Here is a 22,316-nt window from a genome sequence, read left to right on the forward strand (position 1 = left end):
ATGTCTAAAAGTAATAAATCAGGGTAACTATTAAATAAAATCGAATGTACCCTCCAACTCTGAAAAATACAATTCCAATACAAACTCTTAAGAAAGGCAGTTCCCAACCCAGATATCACTGTGTTGTCAATGTCTGTGTAGGTGTCGCTTCTTCCAGAAAGAGGGCTTACTAATACCGGAGCCCAGGGCTGTTTCAGCCTCATGGACCCAGCTGCCTCTGCATAGGGCTGACCTCTGACCAGGTATTAGAGAATGTCCATAGAACACATAAAGGAATGAGAATTCTATGGAGAACTCTGCAATATAGGGTCTCAAACCCCTACCCAACATCAGACTCCAGCTGGGACAGGTGTGGGCAGCCAGCCAAAAACCCCAGTACAGACAGAGGCCCAGAAAGGCCAGTGACCACAGTGACCAGCACTGCCCTAGAGGACTGGGGAAGTCCCCAAGGAGAGTTAAAGGGGACTGGATCTTGGAGGAGACAGTAGGAAGGCTTCCCAGTGAAGGAGAGGATGGGGGATCCTTGGGATAAGCCTTGGTTTTTCTCCTCAAACCAGTTCTCCTGAGAGGACTCAGGAAAATAAAGCAGCCTAAACTCTCCCTCACAGAAAGAAACACGTAGGTTTACAATTCTACATAGCCAATACCCATCTTCTGTATTCCTTTTCAGAACTGGATGGATGGAAGATTAAAGCCTTAAAACTGGGCCTTGATAATACAGTCCTCTTTCAGTGAACAAAAGACTGGGAAGAGTTCCCATGCAGAAGACACAGTGCAGGCAAAGGAGGGATGGTGTGAAAAACAGTTCACAAAATTTGGGGAGTTATGACAGCCCCAGGTGGTTGGCATAAAACAGGGCAGAGCAATGAATGAGGTCCAGTGTATCCTCTCCGAAGACAAGGTCAGGTCCGAGGTGGGAGGAGGAAGGGAAGCAGGGACCATTCAACCCCTCTCACCTAGGACAACACCAGGCCCCTGAAAGGTGGACAACAGAGGCTGCCTGGCCACCCAGAATGGACATCAGGACACAGTGCGTCCAGGGCCCAGAGTGAAACAGTCAGCCCCAGTGAATGCTGGGGAGAAGCCACCTGAGGCGTGCACTGTGGTTGGCTGGCTGTGGGGCCCTGTCTGAGCCCCTGTGGCCCCAGTTTCTTCCTCCACAGAGTGGCGGTCACAGGCTATCTCTCACCGCACCCCATTCCTCCTTCCACTCCAATAGCACTGTGCCCAAGTGCTCCCCCATCCGGACCTCTGTCTCCAGGCCACCCTTCACTCTCAATAACTAAGAGGGGCCTCATTTCTTCCTTCTCATTGGCTGGCGACCCTTCCCACCCACGGGCCTCGAAAGCCTACTCAAGTTGAGGCCCCCACCGCCTCTCCACTCTCAAGGGCACCCGCCCTTCCCGGCTTTTGGAGTCCCCCAACCCTATCATGGTCAGGGCCCCAAGCCCTCCCATGGCCCCCAAGGCTCCAAAGGACGCCTCCCCGACGCCACCCCCCACCCGTCCCCGCCCCTGCCCAGCCCAACAGACTCTTCCACTTCCCGAGTAGAAAAGTTTCACTGCAAATTTGCTGAGGTCCCGTCCTACTGTGAGCAAAGCTCCGTGGGAGGCTGCGGAATTCCCTGGTAAACGCGGGCTCCACTTCTGCACCCCCGTTTTTAGTTGTCAGAGCTCAGGCGGGGCCCTTAACTTCTCTGGGCCTCGACTTCCCCTCCTCTTCTCGCTGGTGGACTAACAACCCCTCCTGGGTGGGAGAAGGAGCCCAGCGCAGGCTCCGGGGCTCACCGAGGCAGCGCCTGAGGCAGAGCGAGGCCCAGAGCTCGCGCTGGCTCCCGCTGCCAGGCCTCCTCGCCGGCGGCCAGGTAGGTCAGCGCGCGAGTCGGGGCGCCAGGCACGGGACCGGCCGGCTCCAGCCGCATCCAGGCCCGGGCGGGCCGCCAGGTGAGCGCGCCCAGGCGCTCCAAACGCGTCGCTGGCGGCCTTGCGTCCAGCCGGCGGACTTCGGGTCATGGAGCCGCGCGCGAGGGGCGCCACGGACCCTAGGGGGAGCAGAGGAGGTACGGGGGGTTGGGGTGGGGAGGGACTGGGCGCGTCCCCCTGACACCCCATGCCCCGCCTGTCGGCTCCTCACCTTTCCTTCCGACAGGTGGTAAACAAAGCAGCCCTGGCGCCCAAGTGGGGGAGGGTGCCCGGTGACCCGGGTTAGACTCCAGGTCCCCGACCCGCACCGCACCGCACCGCGGGGCTGCGCACCAGACCCGGGGGCTCTCAGAAGTCTCTGGGGAGATGTGCCAGAGGGGTCTGCCCGGGGTCACTGGGGACGCCTGGCCACTCAGGGTCCGTAGTGAATTGCGGGGGGTTAGGCGGGGGCCTCTGGGGATAAATGGAGCGGCAGTTGGGGCTACGTGGGCCATCAGGTTTGCCTAGGAGATCTGGAAGGGGACTCGGGGGTGCCAGGACCACAGCGGGGGCCGACCGTCTTCTGTCGGGACATCTGGGGGAATCGGGGTCCCTCTCGCTCCTGTGCGGGAAGAGTTTGGAATCTGGGGTTACGAAGGGGCAGTTGGAGACCTCCAGAGATAGTCCCAGGGTGCTGGGACGTGTCCAGAAATATTTCCGTCAGCTACCTCTCTCCAGGGATATCGTGAGCGCGGGCGGGGGTCCGCGGGCACACCCGCGATGGCGGCGGGTCGCGGGAGTTGAGAGGGGCCTGCGGAACTATCGAGGGAGTGGTCGGGGGGTTCCGAAGGTCTTGAGGGGTATTTTCGGTCTTCGGACGTCGGGGAGCGTGGGGGCTCCCCGAGGCTCGGGCGGGTGCTGACCTCCACCGGCTGTCTGGCCCCAGAGCTCTAGAGCTCCTGGCGCGCGCCGCCTGGCGGCCAGAGCTGTGGCCGACGTGGCGGCGCTGGTACGCCCCAAGGCGAGAGAGTGCGTGGGGCGGGTAGGGTGGGGCCTCTCGCGGGGGCGGGATGTGTGTGGGGCAGTATTCAGGACTGGCCGAACCGGGACTGCTGGTTACTTCTCTGGGTGGAGCCAAAGGGTGCCACGGGCGGCGGGGCGGGGCTCGGAGGGCGCTTCGAGGGGGCGGAGCCTTGGCATTATCCGAGAATATTCCTCCGGGAGGTGATCCTGGAAAAGTGATTGCGGTACGTTAATGTTGCATTGGCTAGTTGTTGGTGCAGGGCCAGATGGTAATCTCTGTCAATGGGGGCTTTGTTTGGCATTTTTGAGGAGGTGGGGCCTGGAGAGTTTGGGGGCGGGCAGTTGGCTGAGGGGCGGGCCTGGATAAAATGTACATTCTATGCGGGTGGAGCCTATAAATCCAGGGGGCGGGACTCGAAATGTCCGGAATGGGGTTAACTTTATAGGTCAGGACCCCAATCTTGCATTGCACCCCGCTGCTCCAGGAAGGACCTAAGGGTGTAATATGAGGAGCAGGATCTTCGCCTTATTAGATGGATGTAGGAAGAAGGTCTGGAGGTGTTTTCAAATAGCCGGGACCAGGAGTAGTTAGGAAGGGGGGGGATCTGGGTAGTTATTCATGTGAATGACACTTGGAGAATTACTTGTTGGGGCACAGTCTAGGCAATTAAATTGTGGTCCAGGCTGGATGTGAGTCAGAAGAACCGAGGCTAGAATGTAAATTTAGAGGGTTGTAAATTTAGAGCATGCGATTCCTAAATGAACAGGACGATTACGTGTTACAAGAGGCTTGTCTCAGGATGCTCTCGTCTCTCATACAGAATTCCTGGTGTGGCAAATACAGAAAAATGTGGAAAAACCTGTGGATACTTTTGGGTACTTGAACAGTCCCTGGTGCTGGAAACTTCCTTAATGAATCTTGGTAGCACAGGCTGAGGAAGAGGGTGGTAGATGACGATGGAAGCTGCAGGAGGGTAACCAAGGACCAGGTGGAGAATCCAGCACAGGCCCTAGTATTGCGTGTCTCTTCCTTTACTTAAGTCTTTATGTTTTTTCAATAATGTTTTATAGTTTTTGCAGTACAGTTTTCATAGTTCTTTTTAAATAATCTATTCTGGGGGCGCCTGGGTGGCTCAGTGGGTTAATACTCTGCCTTCGGCTCAGGTCATGATTTCAGGGTCCTGGGATCGAGTCCCGCATCCGGGCTCTCTGCTCAGCAGAAAGCCTGCCTCCCCCTCTCTCTCTGCCTGCTACTCTGCCTACTTGTGATCTCTCACTCAGTCAAATAAATAAATACAATTTTTTTAATTAAAAAAAATATGGGGTTCCTGGGTGGCTCAGTGGCTTACAGCCTCTGCCTTCAGCTCAGGTTGTGGTCCCGGGGTCCTAGGATCTAGCCCCACATCAGGCTGTCCCCACACTGGGCTCTCAGCTCAGTGGGGAGCCTCCTTCCCTTCCTCTCTCTGCCTGCCTCTCTGCCTAATTGTGATCTGTCTGTCAAATAAATAATAAAATCTTTTAAAAAATAAAAACCTATTCCTGGGTATCTTATTATTTTAAGACTACTGCAAATGGAATTATTTTCTTAATTTCATTCTTATTTTATCTATAGAAACACAATGGAATTTTGTGTATATTGATTCTGTAACCTTGCCAAACTTGTTTACTAGTTCTAATATCCACTAAGGAGCAAAAAAAAAAAAATCAACTAAATGTGAAGATTTAATTTTTATTAAAGATTTTATTTATTTATTTGACAGAGATCACAACTAGGCAGAGAGGCAGGCAGAGAGAGAGAGGAGGAAGCAGGCTCCCCGCAGAGCAGAGAGCCCGATGTGGGGCTCGATCTGAGGACTCTGGAATCATGATCTGAGCCAAAGCCAGAGGCTTTAACCCACCAAGCCACCCAGGAGCCCCAAAGATTTAATTTTTTTAAAGACTTTTTAGTTATTTGACAGAGAGAGAGAGACACAGTGAGAGAGGGAACACAAACAGGGGGGAGCCAGCGAGGGAGAAGCAGGCTTCCTGCTGGGCAGGGCACCAGATGCGGGGCTCAGTCCAGAACCCTGGGATCATGACCTGAGCCAAAGGCAGATGCTTAAGGACTGAGCCACCCAGGGGCCCCATAATTGGTTTTAGTAAGCAACTCATAAATTGGTGAGCATCTAACCTAACAAGGAGAGAGGAGGTCTGAGAGGAGATATACAAAATGGAAGTTGTTTTTTTTTTTTTTTAAGATTTATTGATCCAAGGGCACCTGGGTGGCTCAGTGGGTTAAAGCCTCTGCCTTCAGCTCAGGTCATGATCTCAGGGTCCTGGGATCGAGCCCCGCATTGGGCTCTCTGCTCAGTGGGGAGCCTGCTTCCTCTTCTCTCTCTGCCTGCTCTCTGCCTACTTGTGATCTATCTGTCAAATAAATAAATAAAATCTTCAAAAAAAAAGACTTATTGATCCATTTTAGGGAGAGAGAGAGAGAACATGTGAGCAGGGGGAGGGGCAGAGGGAGAAAGAAAGCCCCAGATTCCATCGGGCATGGAGTCAGATGCAGGGCTCCATCTCAGGACCCTGAGATCATGACCTGAGCCAAACTGATAGTCCAGTGCTTAAGCGAATGAGCCATCCAGCCACCCCCAAAATGGAAGGTTTTCATATGAAGGAAGATGGGGCAAGAAATTGTTAGCAACAGTAAAGAAAGTACTGTTTCAGGCAAGGTCGCTTCCCCTTATGGGGAGAGAGGTAGGACAAGGGGTTTCTTACCATCCAGATTAGCTGATCTTGCTTTGGGGAATGAGAGGGCCCATGTGAGAGGTGACCTCTTTGGTGCAGACCAGAAAATTCCAGATTGATTGGTTTAAAATTACACTCCTGAAGAGGTTGAAATTGCAATTAATTCTTAGTTTGCTGTCCTGAGGGCAAGTGACTCCACCTTGGACCTATGGCTTTCTTTTTAACACTCCCAAGAATTCCAAAGGAATTACACCAAAATTCTGATGTGCTTCCAATAATAAAACAAAGGAGTACTCACCAAACTAGTACTCACTAAGAGAAATGAGTACTGACCAAAAAAACCCAAAGTCTTTAGGGGCACCTGGGTGACTTAGTCATTGAGCTGCTTCTTTTGGCTGGGTAATGATCCTGGAGTCCTGGGATCAGAGCCCCACATCGGACTCCCCGCTGGCAGGAAGCCTGCTTCTCCCCCTCACTCCGCTGCTTGTGTTGCCTCTCAAGCTGTGTGTCTCTGTCAAATAAATAAATAAAAATCTTTTTAAAAAGAATTACAAAAAAAAACAACATAAACAATTGAAAAAGAAGTCTTTAAACAGATCCTGAATAAAGTCAGAAAACTCAACCAAAGGGAGAGAGTTCAGAATCTTAAAGGAGACTCACCAATTTGGAAGTAAACTGTAACTCATATAAGTGATTAGGGCAAGGTGTTCCATGTGGGTACCTCACTTGATTCCCTGGATTATCATTCTTTGAGGGTCAACTCTTTTGGCTCCCACTTCTGACTCCAAGGAATGTCAACCTAAATAAAGTGGTAAACTGAGGCAAGCTCACAATGATGAGTTTATTTAGGAATAGCAGAGGAATTGGAATTTGGGACTCATCTGTAGCTTGCTACAGTTTGGGTGTCCAGTGTCAATCTCTGATATTCCCAAATTAACTAATCTTTTTGAGCTTGCCTCAGTTTGCCTTTTTATTTAGACTGACATTTATAAAAGTTGCTTTGTAGTCTTTATCTGCTAGGTATCTTTAAGGATGCCCAGGGCTTCTAAGCCTGGAAATATGGCCACGAGATTAATTATTGTACTTCCTGTTTTCAAGACTGTCCTGTGACCCGCCATATTATTCTACTTTCCAAAAACTGTGACTATGTCCCACTTTAATTTAAGCATATTTACAGCTTTACATTTAAAGATTCTCATATATGTGTTCCATCTAAGGAATGTGCTGTAATTCATTTACCCTGTCCCCTTCTGTTGTTCATTTAAGTGTTTTTCAATGTTTTGCTACAAGAAATAATACCATGATGAATCTCATATAAAGATCTTTTTGGGGCACCTGGGTGGCTCGGTGGATTAAGCCTCTGCCTTCAGCTCAGGTCCTGATTTCAGGGTCCTGGGATTGAGCCCCACATCGGGCTCTCTGCTCAGCAGGGAGCCTGCTTCCCCCTCTCTCTCTAATTGCATCTCTGCCTAATTGTGATCTCTCTCTGTGTGTCAAATAAATAAATAAAATCTTTAAAAAAATATTTTTGGGGGGACACCTGGGTGGCTTAGTCGGTTAAGTGACTGCCTTTGGCTCAGGTCACGATCCTAGGAGCCCCTCTTGCTCAGCTGGGAGCCTGCTTCTCCCTCTGCCTGCCCTTCCCCCTTCTCGTGCTCTCTCTCTCTCTCTCTCTGACAAATAAATAAAAATCTTACCAAAAAAGGAAAGAAAATACTAGAACTTCTATTTTTAAAATATTTTGGGGGGCACCTGGGTGGCTCAGTAGGTAAAGGGGCCAACTCTTGATTTCAGTTCAGGTCATGATCTGGGGGTCAGGGGATTGAGCCCCTTGTCAGGCTCCCCAACTAGTGAGGAGTCTTCTTGAGATTCTCTTTATCCCTCGCCCTCTTCCCTCCCCCACCTATCTAAAATAAATAAGTAAATCTTTAAAATAAAATCTTTTCATGGGGCACCTGTCTGGCTCAGAGGAGCATGCAACTCCTGAACTCAGGGTGATGAGTTCAAGCCCCACATTGGGTGTAGAGATTTTTTTTTAAGATTTTATTTTTTATATATTTTTTTTTTGAAGATTTTATTTATTTATTTGACAAGTAGGCAGAGAGGCAGGCAGAGAGAGGAGGAAGCAGGCTCCCTGCTGAGCAGAGAGCCCGATGCAGGGCTCTATCCCAGGACCCTGAGATCATGACCTGAGCCGAAGGCAGAGGCTTTAACCCACTGAGGCACCCAGGCGCCCCTATTTTTTACATATTTTTAAAAGACTTTATTTAGTTAGAGAGAGTGTGTGTGCACAAGCTGGGGGAGGGGCTGACGGGAGACGGAGAGAAAGAATCCCAAGCCAGCTGTGCACTGGAGCGAAGAGCCCATCCGCAGCTCGTTCTCACAACCCTGAGATCACAACCCAAGCCAAAATCAAGAGCCAAATGCTCAACCAACTGAAGCATTCAGGCACCCACATAGATTTTAGTTTTTAAAGTAATCTCTACCCCCAACGTGGGGCTTGAACTCCCCACTCCGAGATTGAGAGTCCCATGCTCTTCCAACTGAGCCAGCCAGGTGTCCCAAGTATAGAGAGTTGTTAAATAAACTTAGAAAAATCTTTTCACACATCTTTAATGATTTCCTTGGGATGAATTTTTGGCAGATACCTCGTATTCTTTCTGGTAACTATTTAAATATCAATCTTCTAATTTACAAGCTCTTTTTTAAAGTATTTTTTAAAAGACTATTTATTTATTTGACAGAGAGAAATCAGAAGTGGGCAGAGAGGCAGGCAGAGAGAAGGGAGGAAGCAGGCTTTTGTTAAGCAGAGAGCCCAATGTGGGGCTCAGTCCCAAGACCCTGAGATCATGACCTGAGCCGAAGACAGAGCCTTAAACCACTGAGGCACCCAGGCGCCCCTACAAGCTCTTTTTTAAAAAAAGATTTTATTTTTATTTATTTGACAGAGAGAGAGAGACAGTGAGAGAGGAACACAAACAGGGAGAGTAGGAGAGGGAGAAGCAGGCTTCCAGCTGAGCAAGGCACCTGATGCAGGGCTCAATCCCAGGACCCTGGGATCATGACCTGAACCGAAGGCAGACGCTTAAGGACTGAGCCACCCAGGCGTCCCTAATTTACAAGCTCTTAATGATGTATGCAGGCTGGGTCTGAGGACCCAGAGGGGTTCCTGCAGGATCAGCCAAGAGAGTCCTTGGTGTCACACAGGATAGAAATCAAATGTGAGCCAAGAGGATGTAAAAGCAGAGTTTATTGAAGATATAAAGAGAATGCAGATACAGAGCATCTGGGAGACTCAGAAGGGAAGGAGAGTGTCTTGTTTTTGCTTGGTCTGGGGCTTTTACTGAGGATTGTAGTCTGATGTAAGTGTCCCCTCAGACGCATGGAAACTGGTCAGAACTATAAGGGTCCAGGTGTCCTCCATAAGTCACTAATAAGGAGTCTCGGCATCAAGATTCTAGCTCCCGTGTGGTCTAGGATATACACATAATGGCCTCACCTAGTCATTTCTTAGAAGTGATCTATTGTGGGGCACCTGGGTGTGTCAGTCGTTGAGTAGCTGCCTTCAGCTCGGGTCATGATCCCAGAGTCCTGGGATCGAGCCCTGCATTGGGCTTCCTGCTCATCGGGAAGCCTGCTTCTCCCTCTCCCACTCCCCCTGCTTGTGTTCTCTCTCTCACTCTCCCTCTGTCAAGTATATAAATAAAATCTTAAAAAATAAATAATATTAAAAGAAGAAGTTATCTGTTGTGCTGGAAGACTCCAAAGAAATTATTAACTCCTCAGTCCTTACAAAGTGAGAACATAGGTTGTTTGTATTACAAGGAATGTGTAAGGCAGGTGTGCTGATCCTAGCAATAGAAGCAGGAAAGGGGGTAAAACAGCAGTTCAGAAAACAGCCTTTCATGGGGCCCTTTCATTTTCCATATCTCTTTATGGTCTGACACAAGAGGAATCTGTTCCATTAATCTTTCAGAGCCTTAGAACCTCGCTCTCACAACATATTTAATGGTGGTAATATAAGCAGAAGTAGTTAGGGATCCCTGGAAAAAGAAAGATAAGGCATAGCTTTTTTTTGACATGAGAAAAGTCAAGTTAGGCCCCTGATCATCTTGTAATCTATGCCTGACCAGCACTACTTATCCAAAGCACATTTCTTTTCTTTTTTTTTAAGATTTTATTTATTTACTTGACAGAGACAGCGAGAGAGGGAACACAAGCAGGGCAAGTTGGGTAAGGAGAAGCAGGCTTCCTTCTGGGCAGGGAGCCCGACGCAGAGCTCGATCCCAGGACCCTGGGATCATGACCTGAGCTGACGGCAGACGCTCAACCAACTGAGCCACCCAGGTGCCCTCAGCTCATGTCTTGATCTCAGGGTTGTGAGTTCAGGCCCTACTGCTGGGCTCCATGCTGAGCATAGAGCCTACTTAAAAACAAATCATCATCAACAACCCCCCCCAAAAATATTACCTGTAAGATGAGAAATATGTGTTAATCTACTGTTTATGTTATCATTAAGCTTTCCAGTTAACAATAGGTTGTTAGTAATTAAGTTTTGGGGAGTTAAAAGTTACTCAAATTTTCCCCTGTGGGGGCAGGGGATTGACCCCCCTAACCCCTGCATTGTTCAAGGGTCAACTGTGTGTGTGTGTGTGTGTGTAAAATATCTGTTTAAGTGTTATTGTTCCCCACTGGAATATTTAGAAAGGAGGATGTCTATTTTACTAATATCTGAATCCAGAGCTTGTGTATTAAATCTGGCATTGGTAGGCACAATTTAAATGTCTGTTATTGTACACAACTGGCATTCACAGATTTTTTTCTTAATGATGTATTTTATCTACATTTCCCCATACCAGCAGGGCACAGTAACATGCACACAGTAGGTAATTAATAAATACTTGTTGATCTCCGAGGAAGGAATACCTGCAAGAATGTATTGACTTCTGCCCCACCTACCTCACCCAAGAACTACATTTCCCTTTACGCTTGGCGCGACGCGCTCCTGTGAAGTAAAAAGAGCGACAATTACTTTCTAAGGCCCCTTTTTCAACTTCGCGGCTGATACCGCAGTGTTCTGTGGGAAAGGTAGTTCTAGCGCTCGTCCTCTGGCCGTGGTCAAATTGAGCGCAAACTAAACTTTCCAGCAAGCAGCGCACTAGCCTGGGAAAGGGGGGCAAGATGGCGGATGCCGAAGAGGACGCTCTGCGGCCGTCGGGATCCTCCGCTGCCCCAATTTCATTCAGTTTCAGTCGCACATCTGCCCGGAGACGGCTGGCAGACGACGCGGGTGCGGCTCCAGAGGAGAAGGATTTCTTAAAGACCGTGGAAGGGAGGGAGCTGCAAAGGTGAAGCGTCGGGTCTTTTATCCCTTGGAGTTCGGTGCGGTGGGTGCAAGCGGGAGGGTGGAATGTAAGTTGATTGTGTTGGTGGCAGTGGTCTGGAACTCCTGAAACACAGCTTGGGCAAAGTTCCTGGAGGCGAGAAGCAGGCAGTGTGGAACAGGAGAGGTGGGGGAATTGGGCCTGAGAGCCGTGGCGTTTGAGTAAAGAGGATGTATTCCTGAGAGTGGGTGTTTGAGGACTTGAGGACCCTGAAGTGTGTGCGTTCTGAGAGAAGGAAAAGAGTGAAGAACGAAAGGGCCCCTAGTGTCCCATCCGAAGTGGTGAAGCTTCTCTAGTATGGGGACGGGGTGGAATGGGCAGATTCAGGTTAGGAGAGGCCATCATCTGCTTAATTCAGAAAAGAGAGTCAGGGGCGCCTGCGTGGCTCAGTGGGTTAAGCCTCTGCCTTCAGCTCAGGTCATGATCTCAGGGTCCTGGGATTGAGCCCCGTGTCTGGCTCTCTGCTCACTGGGGAGCCTGCCTCTCTTCCTACTTGTGATCTCTGTCTGTCAAATAAATAAATAAAATCTTTTAAAAATAAAAAAAAAAAGAAAGAAAGAAAAGAGTCAGAGGGAGAGGCTTCCAGAAGAAAATCAGCCATCTAGGAGATTGATGTGGACCCTGGATCTGGGGAGAGGCTGGGCTGAAGACGGTGATTTGTGAGGCATCTTGAAGGTCATGGAAGTGAGTCTTGGGATGAGCAGAGGAGGGTCCAGGACTGAAGGCTGATTCCTCAAAGGCACTGACATTTAAGAGTTCTGGGTGAGGGAGAGAATCCCAGGAAAGCACCATTAGAGGCCTTACAGGAGAGCAGAGGGTGTGGTCCATCTGGGGTGGGGGTGAGTTTGGCTCTTTTGTTTTCTCTGGAGGGAGGAGTGTGGCTCAGAACCCACTGACCATGCTACTCTCCCAACTTGACGACTCTGTGTCCACATCAGTGTGAAGCCCTCAGAAACCCCCAAGGAACTCGTCATCCCTTTGATCAAGAATGGCCGTCGCAGGCAGCCACCGACCCATGCTCCTGGGCCTTCCACAAATACTGAGACCTTGGTGGATGGAGTGCTGTCCCAGGCTGTGAAGGAGCTCATTGAGGGTGAGTGAGCTGTTCTTCGCGTTGCCCCAGTGAAGGAAGAGGGGGAGGAAAATGGAAGGATAGGGTGGGACCTCATTGCACCCTCCCATTCTTCCTTAGACTCCAAGAAGTCCCTGGAGGAGAGAGAGAATTCGGGTGTCGACCCCACGCTTGCTATCCCCATGATCCAGAAAGGATGCATCCCTAACGGGGAAAGGGCAGACAGCGAGCCCCGGGCTGAGACAGTGAGCTGGCCCCTAACTCCTCCTACCCCAGCCTCTCTTTGCCCCGTCTGCCAGGCTTGCCTCTCTGCACATAGCAGGGAAAGTCTGTGTGTGTACTAGAGGCCTGCTGCCTATCCCTTTCTTTTTCTGCCCTTTTTGGGAAGCATTAACAAATGAATCCAGATGCTGAGATGTGGAAGACACTTGCATTCTGGGATTATCTAAGCAAGATGAGGAGCTAAGGGAACAGGAAATGCAAAGATCCTGAGGGTAGACTCAGCGTGGCATGTTTAACAACACCAAGGAGACCAGTGTAACTAGAGTGGAATGAATGAAGAGGAGGAGGAGACGAAGTCAGACGTGGCAGGGGCTAAACTAAGCAGGGCCTTATGGACCGTGGTGAGGACTTTGGCTTTTACCCTGAATGAAGTGAGAGCCATGAGAGGCTTCTGAGCAGAGCGGGATCAGAACTTAAGATTTGACAGGATCTCTCTGGCTACTATGAGCAGAATAGAGTAGTAAGCAAAGGCGGAAGCAAGGAGACCAGTAGCACAGGCTGGAAAGGATGGCCTCTCAGACCAGAGTGGTAGGAGTGAGGCCTGGAAGGACAGGTCAGCTTTAGTGAGTGAGGGAGGTACAGGGTGAGTACTTAGGGCAACAGCAACCTGAGCAGTGGCACAGTGGCAGTGGGTCAGTGTGGTGTGGGTCCATCAGTGAAGCAACCTGCAGTGTGTCTAGAATGAGTATAAAGAATTGGGGGATAAAAAGGAGTCGAGGGAGTGAGGATGGGATGTGTAGGTAATAGGGTACTTCCCTGGGGTGTGTCTAAAGAAGCAACCAAGTCTGTCTGTCATACCCATGGACCCTCCTTTTCACCACTTTATTCACAGTTTTTAGCAGTGCTTCTTTGGGGCCTAGTTCTCCCACAGCCCTAGATCACCTCTTTCAACTGAACTGTTCTCATTGGCCTTCAGCTGTCTTCTGGTTTCTTTCTTCTTTTTTTTTTTAATTTTTGTTTTAAAGATTTTATTTATTTATTTGACAGAGATCACAAGTAGGCGGAGAGGCAGGCAGAGAGCGAGAGAGGAGGAAGCAGGCTCCCCGCCGAGCAGAGAGCCCAGTGTGGTGGGGCTAGATCCTTGGACCCCGGGATCATGACCCGAGCCGAAGGCAGAGGCTTTAACCCACTGAGCCACTCTGGCGCCCTGGTTTTTTTCATCTTAAAAAAAGACCTTCACTTCCCTTTCCATCCTGTTCCCACTTTGGCCTCATTTCTCTCATTTCCTCTCCTTCCCCAGCCTGCAGCATCTCAGTGGATCACAGTTCCATCCACCCTTCCTCTCACTCAGCCTAAAAACCTTCGAGTCACTCTTGACTCTCTTCTTTGTTTCATACACCATATGCAGTCTTTGAGCAAAATCCTGTCATCTCCCTTTGCAGAATACATCCAGAATCTAACCACTTCTCACCAGCACCTACCTACCACTCTGGTCTGAGCCAGCATCTCTCATCTGGACTGTTGTAGTAACTTCCTCACGGACCCCCTTTTGGCGGCCCCCCCCTCCTGCAGCTCCAGCCCAGACGTCCTGATCAATCCCTCACCGCCCCTCTCTGCCTCCACATCTCTTTTTCAGTCAGGTTGACTTTCATGATGCTCTTCCCACACAGCAGTCTTGCCCTGCCTCAGGGCCTTTGGTCTTACTGTTTTCTCTGCTTGGACTCCCTGGTAAAGAAGTACCTGGTAAAGAAGCTGGTAAACTCCTGGTAAAGAAGCACTGAGGATCACCCATTGGGTGTTAGTAAGCATGCTTCCAAGGGCCCACCATGGGCCCAGCCTGACCATCCTTTCTCTGCTGAACCTGTAGGTGCCGGAGGAAGCTGATTACGAGGCAGTCCCCGTAGAGGCCTATGGGCTGGCCATGTTACGAGGCATGGGCTGGAAACCTGGCGAGGGCATTGGCCGCACCTTCAATCAGTGAGTTCTAGGGTAGGGGCATGGGGCAGCAGACAGGGCAGTGAACAAGACCCCCTTGGGTTACTGCCCATCCAGAACCATCCAGGTACGAAGAGGGCATATTACCACCCTAAGTAATTCGGTAAGCCTTTCCACTACTGTTTCAGTCTCCTGTTTGCCCTTTGAAATTATAACAGGATCCCATTTATGTATTGGTTACCTTCCTGAGTATCAGCTTCCTCATCTGCAACATGGGGATAGTGACAATACTGACTTCCCAGGTCTGTTGCAGAATTATGTGAAATTATCCACATAAAGTACTTACAGCAGGGCCTGGCCCCAGATAAACATAGACGAGATGTTTGCTGTTATCACACAGATTTAGGAGCCCTTCTTCTCAGTTCTCAACTCTGAAGAATTCTGAAAATCACACATTTTTTTCATAAACCACTTAGCCAAAGATGACCTGAATTGATACAGAGCATATTATAGTTGATTTCTCCTGCTTGGTATGAATATTTGTATGACTTCCCCTGTAGAAATATTATTAGGATATTTGAATTCAGGGCTCTGCCCCAGATCCCACTATAGATAATATGTAGTAGATGGTATACCCAGTGTTATTAGGTTGAACCAAATGAAATTGCTATCTCTATAGATCAAAAACAGCCCTAATGTGAGATCAGGAAGGATATTCTTGAACATGTTGACAGTTGGGATTTGGGTGGCGTTGGGCAGGGGGACACGGAAGACTTGTGTCTCTCCCTCACCTCCCATGCCCCCAGGCCAACAAGCTCACACACTGTGTTCCCTGCAGAGTGGTGAAGCCCCGTGTCAACTCACTGAGGCCGAAGGGGTTAGGGTTGGGCGCCAGCCTGAATGAGGTCCAGGCCCTGGTCTTCACTGGCACCCACCACCTACCAAAGCCAGATGAGAAGCAAGAGAAAAATAAGGAAGACCAGCCTCAAGGACTGGTGCCTGGAGGGGCTGTGGTGGTTCTCTCTGGCCCTCACCGAGGCCTCTATGGGAAGGTAAGGAACCAGGCTATGCCTAGAGCCCCAAACAGGCAGCAGAGAAGATTGATGGGAAGGGTCAGAGGGAGGGAGAATTGGGTTTAGGATGGAAAGGCTGGGTGGGGTTCTTGTCTCTGAGGCCTGCCTGGCTTGCTGCCTCGTTTGGTTAACTCAGAACCACCTGCTGGGCCTTTCTCGGCCTCGGTTTCCAACTGAAAGAGGGAATGACATATGCCACATGTTCCTGAGGCTTAAATTCTTTAAAGTTTATCCTAAGCACACAGTCTAGTGGGGGAGACACATAGACCAGGCCCAGTTCCAGACCTTGGGCCAGTCTGGTGGGGGAGACACAGGGGTTAGGCCTATTGGAGGTAAGACTAGACAGCTTGGTCCTAAGAATGTGGTTTTAGGGGCACCTGGGTGGCTCAGAGGGTTAAGCCTCTGCCTTCAGCTCAGGTCATAGTCTCAGGGTCCTGGGATCTAGTGCTGCATTGGGCTCTCTGCTTGGCGGGGAGCCTGCTTCCCCCTCTGTGCCTGCCTCTCTGCCTACTTGTGGTCTCTCTCTCTCTCTCTATCTCTCTCTCTCTCTCTCTAGCAAATAAAGAAATAAATAATCTTTAAAAAAATAAAAGGAATGTGGGTTTAGTCCTTTCAACTCCTGCCTAACTTCTTCCCCGCAACACTTCAGGTAGAAGGCCTTGATCCTGACAATGTCCGGGCCATGGTTCGCCTGGCCGTGGGGAACCGCATGGTGACAGTTAGTGAGTACTGCCTGCGGCCTGTCTCCCAGCAGGAGTTTGAGAAGAACTCCTTGGATCTCAGTGAGTGAGCCTCTTACCTTGCTGGGAGAGTTGGAGAAGCATTCCAGGGGTGGTAGGTCCTGTCTCAGGGGGCAAGGCTTGGGCGGGGGGGCAGGTGTGAGATCCGCAGAGGGGAAGGGCAGTGGTCTGCCTGGCAGGTGTGATTTCTGGTCAGAAGTCAGGAGGTGAGAATGAAGATAAGTGATTTGAAGAAAAATTGATGCTGGCGCTTTAGCCTCTTTCTGAGAAAGAAAAAACATGTTTGGAAACCTATGCCCGTCCTCAGGAGGTCTTTCTGTTCAAGGTGATAAGCCCCTCTTCTAGGTCATGAGAACAGCTGGGACTAGGCCATGACCAAGGAGGAAGGCATTCTAGGCATGGCAGCACATGCTGGAGTAGCTGAGGAAGGTGTCCTGAAGGAAGCCCAGCAGTTGAGGGGAAGGGAAGAGCCTTCTAATGGCACCGACAAAGTTGTGATGGTGGGAGGGGACACTGAGGTAGCTGGGAGGTGGCCGGAGGCCAAGGTGTAGCCTCCCTGGTAAGAGAATGACGCACTGAGGTTCCTTTCTGGTTCTCCTCCACATACCCTTGTACAGGCCAGATGAACAAAATTTCCCCAGGACAACAGAACGGAACAGCCTCCTCATCATGGAAGGCCCTCCAGGATCAGGAGCTCCCCGGCCGGCGGGAAGACTCAGAGAGGAAGCGGAAACACTTTCCCAACCGGTGGGACCCTGGGCATCTGGGATAGGGGGAGAAGGCAAGGCTATGGAAAGGTCCTAGCAGCCAGAGAAGGCTTCCAGGGCCAGGCAGGCACATAGAAGAAACTAGGGACGGCACTACGGCTGGGTGTCACAGCCGCAAAGGTGGGGTGACCAGAACATGCCTATGATCAGTTAAGCCTCGCGTTGGCCCCTTTTCGCACAGAGAGGGGGAACCTGTAGCCAAGACTGAGAAGGTCGGTTCCCGGAGCCAGCACTGGTTGCACAGGGACCTGCGTGTGCGCTTTGTGGACAAGCAGCACAAGGGTGGCCAGTATTACAACACCAAGGTGGGAACCCTGCAACCTGGTGCCCCCTCCACCCCCAGGGACTAGGCCTCATGAGTCTGACATTCTCACACCCACGACCCTCTCCCCAGATGACGATTGAAGATGTCCTCAGCCCAGATACCTGTGTGTGTCGAACAGAGGAAGGCCGGATCCTGGAAGGTGAATGTGAGGGTGACCACTGGGTTGTTATCCTCCTGGAGGCCAAACGGGAAGCCTGTCTTCAACCCAGAGGCTGGCGTGGGCAAAGGCTGGGGGTTGGGCAGAACTCAGGTAATTTGCAAGGCCCAGAATCTTCTGACAGAGCACAAGGCGCTTCTGAGATGGTGATTATCTGAGCCTCTCTCCCCCCACGGGCAAACACTGGCATGGAAATGAGCTGTTTTCTCCCTCTGGGGACTGGGCCTTGTGCCGATTGTATGGAACACCCTGAGCAGGCAGCTGACATGCCCACAGTAAATGGGATCTGTTGTCATCACCCATCATCTTCATGCATAAGTGCTCCCTTTATTGAGTTATTTCTAGGACCTGCTCCTTAGGTGTCCTCACCTGTGAAATGGGGTGGTGGGACCCCACTTGTCAACAGGGTGCAGGGTGTCTCTGGGGAATACAGGTCCTTCTGACAGGACCCTGGCTGGGCTGGCCCTGGCTGAGGGCCTCACTCAGTCCCCTTTCCTTATCTGCAGGCGTGAAGGAAGGCATGCTGGAGACCCTCGTCCCCAAGGTCGAGGGCAACCGGGTGATGGTGGTGCTGGGGCCACAGGCTGGAAGGGTGAGTCCCAGACCTGGGTATGGGGGAGGTGGGGGCATGCCAGGGCCATCTCGGTGTCTGGGTTGGCCTTGCTGACTCTACCCACCACTGCTCCAGGTGGGCCGTCTGCTGGGCTGGGACAGAGAACGGAACCAGGCCCTGGTGCAGCTGCGGAGAGAGAATCAGCTGGTGGAGCTTCACTATGATGCTGTCTGCCAGTACACGGGCCCCAATGACTCAGACGAAGACTGACCTGCAGTCCCACCCCCCGGGCTGCTGCCAGCACTGTACAGTGTGCAAAGCCTGTCTTCGCAGAGGTGGGGAGGTCGTCATTCTGCCATCTGCTTGCACTACAGCTCCAGGACAAGGACAGGGACAGGGCATGAAACAGATGGACCAGAAGGGAGGCTCGAAACCGGCCGAGACTTTTCCAGAAGTTAGCATGTAATAAAAATCATTTCCCAAACTTAGCAGAATGATGAGATCGTAAATGTGTGCTAAGCTGAGTGGAAGCAGGAGCTGGGCTGACTGCGGTGGGAGCCATGCAGGGCTTCAGCCCCACCACCCTGTGGGGCTGACAGACAAGCCAAAGGATCTGCCTGCCCACGAGCTCATTCTCAGAACACCGAAGCTATGAAGTGTGTCCCTTGAGCAGATACTAAGGAGTCTGGAATGCCGCGTCTCTGCACAGCTTTCCAAGTGAGAATCCCAGCGGTGGCTCTGCTTTTACTCTTGGTCCAGATCAGATGTCCAGAGGCTATCTTGAGCCTGTGACAAGAGAGTCCAGAGGAAAGGGAGGCTTCCACCCACAAATAGGATGTGTTTGCTCTACCTCTGAGAGCAGCCAGTTAACTTTGGGGCCCCCATTTTAGTCCCCAAACTTTGGCTTGATGGTAAAAAATGTTGTGTGTCCTGGGTAAAACTTCTCTGATTCCTCCAGGTAACTGGACTCTGAGAAAAGTTATTATTAGACAGTCCTTCAACTTTTTCCTGTTTAACAGGCTGAGATAGAAAAGCAGCAAGGGAAGCCAGAACTTTAGGTACAGTTGCTTCTAAATCACCCCCGATCACTAAGTTGATGTAATAAATGGCGTTGGAATTAGATCTACGTTACTGGTATAAACTCACGACAGGTCAGAACATGGCACAGCACTGGAGAATTTTTTTTTAAATAATTGAATTATCACATTAAAGTTCTTACAACTCTTTTTTTCTGATTAAATCTTTTTTAAAAAAAATTTTAATTGTTGAAGTATAACTGATGTCCAGTGTGATCTCCGTTTCAGGTGTACAGTGTAGTGGTTTGACAATTCTATACATGACGCCATGCCCAGCACGCAGAGCATCCTCACCAGACATTATAACATTACTGATTCTTTCTATGGTATACCTTTCATCTCCGACTTATTTATTTATTTGTTTATCCGTTTACTTATTTATTTATTTTTGGTAACTGGGAGTTTGTACCTCTTAACCCCCTTCACATATTTTGCCCATCTGCCATCCTCTTGGAGCATCCCCCAGAGCATGACAATAAAAGCTCAGCTGCTGTCCCTGCCAAGCAGAGGCAGACTGCAGCTTCGAGCCAGAATCGAGCAAGTACAAAAAAGCAGTGAGTTGGCCAAATCAGCGGTCATATGCCGAGTAAGGAAATGGAGGACCAGAAAACCTTCTAGTCTCATACCCCCGCAGCGTGAAGTACACTTGCAAAGACGAACTTTACGGACTGATTTGTCATCCCTAATTAATTCCAGAACTCATCTATTTTCAAGATTGGGAGCAGAGGAAACCTCTAACCCCCAACTGCTCCAGTTCCTGAGTCATAATGGTGATTGTCGACACTGCCCCTGGAATTCCTGGCTGGGTTATATTTTTCATGTTGTGGGGGAGGGTCATGCCTTCTCAAGGTTCCCAATCTGACATGTCCAGTAGTCCTGTTGTACGTTCTATGCTCTGTCATGAAGGCCGCCTCTCTCCTCCAAATCAAAATAAATTCATCTTGGTAATATCCTTGAGAAGAGCTGAAAGACTTTCAGCTGAACAGGCTCAGGAGAAGACAGCAAGACTTTCTCTGTTTTCTCCCGAGCCTGTCTTCAAAAGACTGCAGGAAAGGCAGATGCTTTCTCTCCTACATCTTGTTCATCCCCCATGACGTTGAGGAGGCCAGTCTGAACAAATTTTATGGTCATGGTCCCTGGCTTGTGCGTGGCCTGGGGAGAATTCACAGACTCGCAGCTGTTGTTGCAGCTGCTGTTGTTGTGGCCAAAGGGGCAACCTTGGCAGCCGAATAGCACCAGGCAGAGAGCCAAGAGAGAACTGTGCAGCCTTATTGTCTCTCCTTGTGCCCAATGGACAAGGGACAGATCGGGAAAGCTTCCTGATCCTGTTCACAGTTCTTGAGATACGAGGAGCCTGTCTTGGAACTGAGGGATCAGGAGGGATCCACTCAAAAGAAGCACACAAAACCACGATGGTCTGTTGGGGGGCCAGATGCTCTACTAGGGCTGCGTGTTCTGGACACGGGGGTGTATTTAAGAACTTAAGGCCCCGCATTTGAAGGCAGGCTCCAGAGAAAAGTCAACTCCACGAAACTAAAATCTGATGAAAGATCTGTTTTAAGTGTCATGGCACATGGAGGAGAGGAAGGGACTGTCTGAAACTGCCAGGTTATGCCACACTGCAGGGCAGAGATGGACCAGCGCAGACGGGACCAGTGGCAGCAGACGCAAGAAGCAGCCTCTTTGCCTTTCAGAGAGGAGCGAATTATTGGGGGGCAATTAGGACTGTTGCCCAGGGCTGAGCTTGGTGGCAGAGAACAGGCAGTTAGATCCTCTTCTGACATTCTTTCCTCAGCCAGGGGCTCCTCCCCGCCACTCCCCACGTTGGGCCCTCTTAAGCTCCATGTTTTAGTACCATGCGGGAGGGTGAAGGATCCAACTTGGAAAGCTGCATGAGGGGCAATCAGTCCTCACCTAGTGCCCTATTTCCCCAATCCATTCAACAGGTGTCTCTTAAGCTTTCGCTGTGTTCCAGGTACCATTCTGCATGCTTGGGATACAGTAGAGTGTAAATCATTCAACAGACGAGTCCCTACCATATGCCAAACATGATTCTAAGTACTGGGGATAAAGCCATTAACGAAACACAAAGATAATTGCCCCTGTGGGCCTGATATTCCAGTGGGGCAGAGAGACAAGCAGTAAGTATAAGAAGTAACTTATTTAGTCAGCTAGAAGTCGAGAAGAGCCATGGCGGAGAAAGGAAGAGCAGCAGGGTCAACCAGATTTGGAGTGGGTAGATGGCACTATTTTTTTTTTTTAAGATTTTATTTATTTGAGTGGGAGCATGCAAACAGGGAGGGGTAAAGGTGAGAGAGACGCAGGCTCCCCACTGAGCATGCTCAATCCCAGGACCCTGAGTTCACGACCCGAGCTGAAGGCAGAGAATTTTTTTTTTAACATTTTATTTATTTATTTGACAGAGAGAGATCACAACTAGACAGAGAGGCAGGCAGAGAGAGAGGGAGAATCAGGCTCCCCGCTGAGCAGAGAGCCCGATGTGGGGCTCGATCCCAGGATCCTGAGATCATGACCAGAGCTGAAGGCAGAGGCTTAATCCACTGAGCCACCCAGGCGCCCTGAAGGCAGAGTCTTAACTGACTGAGTCACTCAGGTCCCCCGAGCTTAGTCCCTTTTAAAAAGTGCTTGAAGGGGGCGCCTGGGTGGCTCAGTGGGTTAAACCCTCTGCCTTCGGGTCAGGTCATGATCCCAGGGGCCTGGGATCAAGCCCCACATCGGGCTCTCTGCTCAGCAGGGAGCCTGCTTTCTCCTCTCTCTCTCTGCCTGCCTTTCTGCCTACTTGTGATCTCTGTCTGTCAAATAAGTAAATAAAATCTTAAAAAAAAAAAAAAAGTGCTTGAAGGGCGCCTGGGTGGCTCAGTGGGTTAAGCCTCTGCCTTTGGCTCAGGTCATGATCTCAAGGTCCTGGGATCAAGTTCTGCTTTGGGCTCTCTGCTTAGCAGGGAGCCTGTCTTTCTCTCTCTCTCTCTCTCTCTCTCTCTGCCTGCCTCTCTGCCTACTTGTGATCTCTGTCAAATAAATAAATAATATCTTTAAAAAATAAAAATAAAAAAATGAAAAGTGCTTGAAGAATATGTCTTCATAGTGTCTTTACCATATCCTATGTATAGACTGTTTTCAGAAAGCACTAATACAAAGATTCAGAATATCAACAGAAGGGACGCCTGGGTGGCTCAGTTGGTTAAGCAGCTGCCTTCAGCTCAGGTCATGATCCCAGCGTCCTGGGATCGAGTCCCACATCGGGCTCCTTGCTCAGCAGGGAGCCTGCTTCTCCCTCAGCCTCTGCCTGCCATTCTGTCTGCCTGTGCTCGCTCTCTCTCCCTCTCTCTCTGAAGAATAA

The 22,316-nt window shown here is 50.2% G+C and overlaps 1 protein-coding gene across 3 annotated transcripts; it reads left to right on the top strand.

The window, feature by feature from the left end:
* The first annotated feature begins 1,556 nt into the window (after positions 1–1,556).
* GPKOW (G-patch domain and KOW motifs) lies at positions 1,557–19,105 on the top strand. Of its 3 annotated transcripts, none has more exons than XM_045068369.1 (12): positions 1,557–2,059; positions 10,511–10,999; positions 11,974–12,128; positions 12,228–12,352; positions 14,197–14,306; positions 15,103–15,316; positions 15,987–16,119; positions 16,695–16,824; positions 17,026–17,149; positions 17,239–17,308; positions 17,833–17,918; positions 18,015–19,105. In XM_045068369.1, the coding sequence occupies exons 2-12, from the start codon at positions 10,833–10,835 to the stop codon at positions 18,147–18,149; spliced, it is 1,449 nt and encodes a 482-aa protein (XP_044924304.1). In that variant the 5' UTR covers positions 1,557–2,059; positions 10,511–10,832; the 3' UTR covers positions 18,150–19,105. The 3 variants fall into 3 exon arrangements, with proteins under 3 accessions (XP_044924304.1, XP_044924305.1, XP_012913000.1); XM_045068370.1 differs by having other exon boundaries at positions 10,799–10,999; XM_013057546.2 differs by lacking the exon at positions 1,557–2,059 and adding an exon at positions 2,152–3,148.
* The last annotated feature ends 3,211 nt before the right edge of the window (positions 19,106–22,316 follow it).

Source organism: Mustela putorius, unplaced genomic scaffold, assembly GCF_011764305.1.
Source record: "Mustela putorius furo isolate JIRA1106 unplaced genomic scaffold, ASM1176430v1.1 tig00003903_pilon_pilon_pilon, whole genome shotgun sequence".
NCBI lineage: Eukaryota > Metazoa > Chordata > Mammalia > Carnivora > Mustelidae > Mustela > Mustela putorius.

Excerpts from the sequence above, each read along its gene's own strand:
- GPKOW (XM_045068369.1), top strand. The coding sequence starts at position 10,833 with ATGGCGGATGCCGAAGAGGACGCTCTGCGGCCGTCGGGATCCTCCGCT. Across the intron at positions 14,307-15,102 it reads ATTGGCCGCACCTTCAATCA|AGTGGTGAAGCCCCGTGTCA; the intron begins GTGAGTTCTAGG and ends TGTTCCCTGCAG. Across the intron at positions 17,919-18,014 it reads TGGGGCCACAGGCTGGAAGG|GTGGGCCGTCTGCTGGGCTG; the intron begins GTGAGTCCCAGA and ends CCACTGCTCCAG.